Source organism: Morone saxatilis, unplaced genomic scaffold (assembly GCF_004916995.1).
Source record: "Morone saxatilis isolate NCDOM2014 unplaced genomic scaffold, NCSU_SB_2.0 Contig9, whole genome shotgun sequence".
In the NCBI taxonomy this organism is placed as follows: Eukaryota; Metazoa; Chordata; class Actinopteri; family Moronidae; genus Morone; species Morone saxatilis.
Window position 1 is genome coordinate 5181082 of NW_023340268.1, and position 9865 is coordinate 5190946.

At 42.1% G+C, this 9865-nt stretch overlaps 1 protein-coding gene across 1 annotated transcript in view; it reads left to right on the forward strand.

Moving 5' to 3' along the window:
* myo1g (myosin IG) overlaps positions 1–9595 on the forward strand; it is a gene marked incomplete in the record, with an annotated part of 42747 nt that extends 33152 nt beyond the window's left edge. Inside the window, 1 exon segment of the mRNA XM_035681758.1 lies at positions 8750–9595. Within this exon segment, the coding sequence (XP_035537651.1) occupies positions 8750–8912 (163 nt within the window).
* Positions 9596–9865: the final 270 nt, after the last annotated feature.

Here is a 9865-nt window from a genome sequence, read left to right on the forward strand (position 1 = left end):
TGTGGTCCGATCCAACAGACGAGAAACTGCTGAAAAAGTTAATGCTGGTTCTGATAGAAAGGTGTCAGAACAGTGTATCACAGTTTGTTGGTTGGTATATAACATTATACACTATGCTGAAATTTCTTAAAACTATGATCATAATCACCATAGTTCAGTAATTCTCACTTTCCTCTCCTCTAAGCTGTTTTTTCCCCCCCATCTGTACTCCCCTCCTCTGGCTTTTATTTGTTTTCATTTACTCCGTCTCTTCCTCGCAGCCTCTCTCCTTCTCCAGCACTTTCTCCGCTCTTCTAAATCAGCACTTTCACTTATGAATATGGAAAGACCTGGAACGGTGTTGCATTAATAGCAATCTTCTGGGTCACCCCTCCCTTCCCAGTGTAGCAAAGAAAGAAAAAAAAATAGCTTTCATTAACCTCAAAGCATATGTGAGTGGTCCTGTGATGGTGGCTTTAATGACCAGAGACGCACAGTGAGCTGATGTCGAAGGACTTGTTGACTTTCTAGTTTGACCTCGTTGGTCGTCAACAGTTTGTCAGGTAGCGTAGGCGTTGGGCGAAACCGGCCCTCTCTATTCTAAATTCACTTTTTAGGTCGTGAAAGGCGTCATCCTCAGCCTGAAATAGCCTCCACTGTCTCCCTCTCCCCTCTCCCTCAGTGGCTGTCCTCAATGTGTTCGTCTCTCAGTCCGTCCTGCTGGTCCGGAGCAACAGGAAGGGGCAGCTTGGCGCTCTGAACTCTCCTCGGTCAGTTCGTCCCCCTCTGCGCACTTCGTGTCCCTCGCTTCGTGTCTCTTTTTTTTTTAATGGTTTTTCCACTCCGCGGCCATCTGATCTGGTTCTAGTTTTGGTTTTGACACATGGCACAGGATCAGAGCAGTTTTTTCCCCCTCCATCATATGGGAGAGTAACCATGGCAACAGCTTTTAACCCAGGTGGACGTAAATAGTTTATATTAACACTGACCCATTTCCTTGTCAGTTCCCATAGAGCCGGCAGGTCATGTAGTTCAGTGATTTAGCAACATTTATCCACAAAGTCCTGTTGATTACATCCAATCTGTATGAAACTTGGCTTGTTATCATCTGCAGCGTGTGACTGGCTGCCATCAGCACGTGTGAATAATTCAACTCTCTGTGCCAGAGATATTAGATATTGTAGTTCAGTATTTATAAGTAAAGCTGGCAGCAATTCAGTGTTTTCTGTGTCAGTTTATCATGTGATGACCAAACGCTCGTTTTAAGATGAACTGTGATTCACAGTTTTCATGCTTTAATGAATAATATTTAGGTCACACAGTAAGGGCTGACATATTTAAGAAGCTTATATATTTTTGCACCTGGAATTTGATTAAAATTACAGAAAATCCTGGAAATAATTTATGTTGTCCTGGAAAATGTTTGTTTTAGCTCCTTGCCTAGATCGCCTAAGTAAACCTGGGTGTGTATGTTGTGTGAAACTAAACTGTTTGTAGGATGATTTCGGGTGCCATGTCAGTTGATCTTTTCTGTGTCTATTTGTTTCAGGAGCCATAAGCAGAATTCTCATTATGTAAATAGTGTCACATATCAGCTGTGCAAATTTGATTTTTATGAGCTTCATATACATCTATACATACTGAGGTAGACAAGGTGATAACATTTGCAGTAGTATTTAATAAACATGAAAGTATAATAGATTTAATAAATTTAATTAACATTCTAATACATGAGGAGTCCTGGGATGTGGAAGAAATGAAATTACTGAGAGCAAACGGCGGTGTAGCAACGCAGATAATGTACTTTGTGTTGGCGATCGAAGGAAGTGCCGCTTGAACTTCATTTTGTTGAAATTAACAAGAAAACAGACAAACAGACCCTTGTATTATTTTAGACAGGCACAAAAGTTGCTTTATGGTCACATGTTCCGCATATTGTCCAATCAAATATGTCCACATACTGTCTCTAACATTATCTTCAATCTCAATGTTCAATCTATCTTCATGCATCCTTACTGCTGCACTGCTGCCTGCGATATGTAAGGAACTAACAAAAGACCCATTCAGACAGGATTATTATTACAAGAAACGGGTAGTAAATAATTTCTCCTCCCTCCTAATAAAAGTCATCCTTCCGGTGGCATTTTGGCCGCTGGCAAATTACTAGAAAACCATGTGACCTTCATTACTGACTTAATAATGTATTTAATATTAGTAGCTTAAGTTGCTGCATTAACACAGACAGTTAAAAAACAACTCAAATATCTCTTTCTGAATGTTTTTTAGGCTTTTACAGTAAGAAAAGAACTGATAGTTTATGTTAACAAGTTATCTATCAGCTTAAACGCAGCTCTATGTATAAAGATTCAAAGATACACTTTTATATGCAGTTTATAAGTGTCCCTCTTGATAGGATTTAAATCGTTTGTGAAGTAGAAACCCCTTCCCAGGTGAAACATATTTCACAGGCGGCAGACGTAACTGGTGCAGAAGAGGTGATATGATTTAGAAGACGGATGTAACAGTGTGATGGGATGGGTGGGCAACATCAAGCATGTAATGAAAGACTCAGAGACAGTGAGTGCTACATCATATTTTCCTGATGAGCTCATTCCCACACGTTTACATCAATGAGGCTGTGGAGGAGTAGATTTTTATAAAGACATCCCGACTGTGCCTCCTGCTCGGTTGGTAAATCTCGGGGAATCTTCTGTTCAAGCGTCTCAAAGCCCTCCTGGGCGTACTCACTCTGACACTGACCTCAAAAACTGCACTAGCATCAAAAGGCCTCTTTGTGGATTCAAACGACGCACACGTGCAGCGTCTAAATCGACCTCCGAGCGCAACAAATGGATTCAACAACGGTCTCACTGTAGCGTCAACTACTACGGTCAAAAATCATGAATAGTTCTTATCTTAACAAGCACATGTTTGGCTGTTTTTCGGTGTTGTCACTCAGCTGATATGAGTTCAATAACAGCCATCACTAACAACTGCCTGTACAAACATCGCCCCATCAGTGGAGATGGTGGAACAAATGCTCCTGCTGCATAAAAACTGCTGCATTCGATCGTCTTCCCCTCACTGATAATCAATTTGATGAGACGCCCTGGCTCTTCCACTGTGTGCTCCCTCACCACTCACTGGTAAACTGATTTGCTCTTATCTCAGAAACAAGTCGGTGGTCCTGAAAATTAATCAGCAGTATGGACATTATCGAGGCCAGCGCGATTAAAATACGTCACATGTGATTACGCACATTTACTATTGGAGACCACAGAGATGGTTTTGCATCTTAAACCAGATTTGCAGCATTTATAGAAATCACTCTACATGCATTAGCTCTGCTGTTGTTACAGTATGACTAATTTTTTTCCCCCAGAATGCCCCCTGAGGAGACTCAAGACACAGGGTGCAGCTGGTTGAGATAGGCCCACTGTTTCTGATGACGGTGATGGTAATTATAATGGATGAGTTCGCTGATGATTAACGCTATGACGCCAAAGCGAACACTGCGGGTTGGTTCGCTCCCCGCCTGTCCAGCCACCTCACACCCGATGACTAGAGTGGCCTCGGCCCACGTTGCCCCCGCTGCTGGGGCCATGGATGCTGCTGTTGCCCCAGCGATGGTTGCCAGGCAGCTGGGGAAGTGCTAATTAAGATTGCAAGGGGAAATTGCAGCCTTGTGTTGATATGTGTGTGTGTGGAGTTAGGTAGAGAAGGTAGGTGAGATGTTAGAAAGGAGGGTGAAGTGGTTCGGATAGGTGAAAAGCTACAGGTGAGTGTGAGACGTCTTCCTTTTTGTTTATAGGAAAGAGAGTTAGGTGGGAAAAGTGATATCTGTCCCTTCTTAGTTTAACCTAGCTTAGCATAAAGACTGGAAGCTGGGGGAAACTGCTAACCTGGCCTACCAGAACCACTAAAATCTCTAAAGGTATTTTTCATCTAACTCTTCCAGAAAGTGAGAAAGCATATTTTAATTTCATCAAACAAATATAAAACCGTTTAGATTACTTGCTAGCTAGCTAACTAACATACGAACTAGCCAGTTTTTCACTGAGAAATCAATGCAGTTTAGTCCACAACACAATCCCTCCAGGAGGTTGAGATCATAACAATGAACTCAAATGCAGCCAATCCCTGTGAATTCCGTGCGACAACTTTTCCACAAATTTGACCAATCATTGTTGTTTCCTGCATAAAACATTGAGTCACTTCGTTTCTAGTTGTGAAGATACAGACCGTGCAGACACGTGTATTTCTGAGCCCTCCAAACAGTGCGATTTTAATCTCACTGAAACAAGTTTCCCAAAAAAACGCAACATGCATCGCAATTTTCTATAAAAAAGCTGCAGTGAAATAAAACATTTTACTCCGCAAAAATTTATAGTAGTACAACTTTTTGTTTGAAAGGAGAAAATGTTGTGTTGTGACACATTAGTCATGTTGAGACAGTGTGAGAAAATAGCACTGCACATTGCGGAGAATAACACCTGTAACAATGCTCAGTGTTTCCAGCAATGGTGACTGTGGTAGCCTGAGAAAATGCTTTATCACCGTTCACAGCAACCAAACATGCAAAGTAAAACCAAACGAAACCTTTTACATACTGACCATTTCCTTTACAGCGAGGTAGCCTGTGTTCAGTGCAGCGTGTCCAGATGCTTCATTTCATGGTCTCGGGTAAAAGAAACCATGTTGATTGTTGGGTGGACGATGCAAACCACAGTGTCTGTGGTCAAACACAGACAAATTGTACACCCAACCATCCTCCCAACTCTTCCACTGCTTCCACCTTTTGGCTCTGAGGTTCACACAATTACTTTGGTCGCTTTGGAGAAATGACAGATGCTGTTGCTTTATGCTGGTTGTTGTTATGGCTGCAACCAACTATATCCGATTTTGGCTGTTCAATACAAAGAATCAACTATTTGTTCCTTTTTTTGTTCAGTTCAAAGCCACACTGAACTCTTATATGAGCAGATAACACTGCTACATTAGTCTCATGTCTTGAAACTGTGTTGAAACTTGAGACTTCCACACCGTCAGATGAAGTAAAAGTGTGCATCCTGCTCATAGTTCGGTTATAAAATCCCAAAGCCAACACGAAGTGTCTTTGCACTCGGGCTGTTGACAGCTCTGTTAGCCCAAGAGTCACAGTTTACGGCAGTAGTGGAGGTTGCCTCACCGTCTGGTTCAGCCGACTTCACTGACAGTCATCACCAGGGCAGAGAGCGTCCGAGCAGCCGCTGCCCTGCTGTCCGGAGTAACGCTGCCCGCCATTAATCACTCTTCACTTCCAAGTTTTGTGGTTTGTGGTAATTTTGAGACTTAAGCATACTATTCTGTAGTGATTATACTTTGTGACACTATAATGGCTTGTTGTTTATCACTCAGCTGTGTCTGAACAGACGCACTCACATGAAGAGTGACAGCCATATTCAGCCGGCTGCATTTAATTGTTGCTCTGCCTCCACAGTCTTCAGCTAGCAGCAGAAAGCTGCACATTGCTGCTCCACAGGCCTTCAGGCACAGCCAGAGGCTTCCCTCAACACGCTCTGCTGGTGTCGGGCTTCACTTGTGGTAGCCGGCATGATGAGATCAGTATCACACACAAATCAAAACGCTGTGGAGGTCAGTGGGTTTCTGTGTCGGGTTTTTTGTCACCGCCTCAGAAAGGGTAGGACAGCTGGTTTAGGGGGTTCAGCAAGGCGGGGTTTGAGGTTGGCGAGGGGCCATGTAGGACTTTGGTTAAAAAAAAAAAGCAAGGTCGCACCTGTTGGAGTGACTTATGATGAACAGCGAAAAGGTTTTAGAAACGTGCAGTGAGTTCAAATTCTTTTAGCACTGAAGCCAATAATTCTAAGGTTGGAAATACATCAGCTTCCTTCACAAACTAGTGTTTTTAAAGTGTTTTACCACCATTGATTTGCAGCTTGAGCCTATGTTGTTTTGACCTGAACCTACCATGTCCAGATAAAGTATCAGGGAGCAGTCGGTGGTCTTGATGCGTGTGTTTCTGGTTTGGTTATTTTTGGTTACATATATCTCTTCCTCTCTCTGAATATGCCAGTTGTTTGCTGCAATGCTGGTCATGTGTTGCATGTAGATACACAATGCCCAGTAAGAAGATGACAGGTTACGTTAAGTTCAGGCCTCACTTAAAGGCCTGTGCAGATCTCTAGTCTAGTGACAGATCTGGTCCAGGCCTGGGGTTTATTTGCTCTTACAGGAGTTAGACAGTTAAACATCAGTTTTGTCTCTTTGTATCCAGTCCAAGAAAAGCTCCATGATGCGTTTAGCCGAGCTTAGCACAAAGATGGTACACATGCAGGTAAAAGTCTGGTTTCTATATCAAAACTAACAAAATATTACATCTTCCATGCTGTTTACATGATTGTTGTTTGTTCACTTAGTTAAACTTTCACTTTTACTTATTAAGTGTGAAAAGAACCTTTGACAGACTTATGTTAACCCATTTCCTGCCACTAGTCTTTGTGTTAAGCTATGCTGAACATGTCTTTTAACAGGTTGTTACTGGAAAAAAGTAATGATTTGGCTTTAAGACACACAGTTGCCAGTTTAAAAATGGATTGATACTTAGATAAGGAGCCAAACTTCTGCATATTAAAATCAATAAGCTGGTGCCACAGTGGTACGGTTGTGTATATACAGTTTTTACTACATGTGTCTGTGACGCAGTGCCTCGCTTTCATGCAACCAGTGGTGGCAGAATGCATTTCAAAGTGGGGGGACTTTTAATCTCAGCCTAGCCGACCGTTTTTATAAAAATAAAATATGTGAAAGAATCAGTGGCGCCAATAAATTTAGAAAAAGCCTCCCATCCTCTGGGTGCTCTCAGTTTGAGGTTGTACAGTTTTACGTGGCTGTGATTATCATTAAGGTCACAATAGGTCGTTTTATACAGTGAGGTCAAGTTTAAAAAAATGGCTACTGTCATGACACATTAGTACAATTGGGCTCATTGAGTCTTAGCTTTCCAGTCATATCCTATTATGCAGTTCCAACACTGTTTATGGACCCCAGTATGCAGAAATATTCAAGTGCACTAGGCGACAATAACAATACTGCATACACAAACTGCATTGGATTAGCATAAAGTGGACATGTTTGTAAAGGAGGGGCTCGGAACCCATTTTCATTCAGATATCTAGAGGTCAGAGGTCAAGGGATCCCTTTTGAAAATAGCTGTGACAGTTTTTCCATCACTAGTATTTTGGAGTGTTTTTTACCAGCTTTCCCAACAAGCCAGGTTGGTACCAATGGATGCTTTTGGTCAGGGGTCTCAAGGGGTCGTTTCCGGCCCTCCATCCTACCCCCTTCTGACCAGTGACATGATCATCAAATTATATGATATAAGAATGTATAGAAACTGCTGTTTGCATTTTATCTGTTAAATATGATGTTAAAAAAGGAGTGGCTCTCCTATGAGATGTCATTACCACACATGACTTTCACTAATAATACGTTTATTAATGAGCACTTTCATTGTTCAGTATATATTTAAAACATATTTAGAGTTTAGACTGTTTTAGTCCTTTCTGTATTCTCAGAGTTTAGTTTGCCTCATTCTCTCACCTGTTCTTTATCTACTGTGCTCAGCCAGATTGCCAGCACTATTGCATAACATCTAAAATATTACGTAATCTGGATAAATTAAAGTTCACCTTTCAAAAGTGGGACTTCGTCTGTCGTGATTTTCAGCCATGTTTTTGAAGAGGGGAGAATAGGACGCGAGCAGTTACATTAGGTCGTTCTTGCCAAAGTAGGCTGAGTGTTGGAAGTCGGCCTAAATGTTTGAGCCAACCCTGCTTATCAGTCACATTATCAACATTCAAAGGCGTCCACAAATAGCCATTTGGCAAATATTGTCCTGCATCTGCTTTTTAAAGCCTTCCAACCAAGTGCCAGCACTGAACAACAAACCAATCTGAATACATTCACAAGAGAAATATCCTCACAAGCAGGAATATCAACCATGAACTGGTCGTCCCCTGGGCCCCAGGATGTGACGTAGGTGGATACAATATCAGGCTCTTTGTATGCACACTGCAGAGGCTGAGCCATGTGCCAGGCCAGCTTTCATTTGGTGCAGCGGTGGGGTCGCTGCGGCCGGGCTGAGGCTGCAGGATTCCCGAGGGCCGAGAGGAAGCAGCGACTTCACAGTGGATCATCTTCAGCTGACAGCGCAGCAACCGCACTGTCGAAGCAAGCAGAGCCACACTTTTTTCTGTCCCAGCTGTCAGCAGAGGGATTAACTGTGTGTGTGTGTGTGTGTGTGTGTGACACCAAAGCACCTGCATCTCTGGATGTGATCAGTGGAAATCATCCAGTGGCTGGGTGACGGATGGAACGATCAATGACCTACATAAACAAACAAGACAACCAGGAAGAAGATTGGCTATTTCTATGAAGTTCTTCTTAATGGCTGCCACCGGGTCGGATTCCTCTTGAAATCAATGAAGGCAGAGGAAACACTATGGCTTCTGTCCACAGGGGGCGCCAGAATCAACAAAACATTTAAATAGCAAAATATTCTTGAAGAATATTGGTTTTGGCAGGTGAAAACAGGTCACTATTTTCAAGAACTGCCATCATCATCCATCAGTGTATTGATCTCATTGACAAATGTGTAATATTTCAGACATATCGTGTTTAGTTTGGGATCAGGAAACAAAGTGAAGATTAAGGTTTATGAGGAATGGAAAGTATAATAATACAAAAATGTGTTTGTGTTTTTCTCTTACAGCATAAAGAAAGCCCAGCTCCCCGTGAAGGTTTGCCGTTCGGCCGTGCAGCTACACATGCGAGGAAAACCAAAGAACATCACTGTAGAAACCAAACCGGGCCAGGCCCATGCGGATTTCAAGAAGAGCCGAGATGGTTTCATTCTGCTCATCCCCGCTAACTAACAGTCCGCCCAACTCAACCGCCAACAACCGTTTAACCTCAGGACTGCGTCGATTGTCTGAACTGGTCAAAACATCAGTGAGGTTACGACAAAGACAGGGATGTAAATATGTCACACTGTCAGGACTTTGCCTTGAAATGCCTTTTGAAAGATTTTAGAGGTTTTAAAGAGATGCTGGCAATCTGCTTTCTTAATCCTGAGCTGCAGGAATTACAGAATAGTTTAGAGGCAACTTTGAAAAATTAGGAGGTTATTGTGTATGTTGAAGAGACTCAGGACGCCCTACAAACATGTACGAAACTGTTTTTGCTTTGCTGTTGGATAAAATATTTGAAGATGTGCCTTTTTAGAGTTAACAAAACATGAATTAATGCACTTTTTGTCACAATACATTAAGACAATTAAGACAAAACATTCCAGATATATTTTTGTATATTGAGTCGAATTGTGATGAAATGACAGCAATTTTTTTGTGTCTTGTCTCCTGCTGTTGCCTTAAAAAAAAGGGTCAGAAGTAATAAAAAAGGGAGAAACAAGACCGTGGAAGAAAATAAATTATTCAAGATTTACTTTGTGAGTTCTCTGTGTGTTAATTTATCACCACATGAACAGACAGCATGCTGCACTGTGGCTGTGTTCTTCATTATGCAGTGATTAAAATATTTGTTCTCAAATGTGCTTTTGGGGCTTTGAAGGAAAACTAAAGACATGATAACATGAATAAAAGAAGTCGGGAGTCTTTCAGTGTTCAGTGTTTGAGAAGAATTTCCTGTCCAGTCGATAGGACAGAGTATCAGTTAAAGCTTTGGTGTTTGTACCAACAGAGAAAACTGGAACTGGAGTGACGCAGGAGATATTTCCTCTCTCGTCCCTTTGGTGTCCTCTGGATCAGATCAGCTGGTTTGATAAAAACACACACACACACACACACACACACACACACACGCACGGATG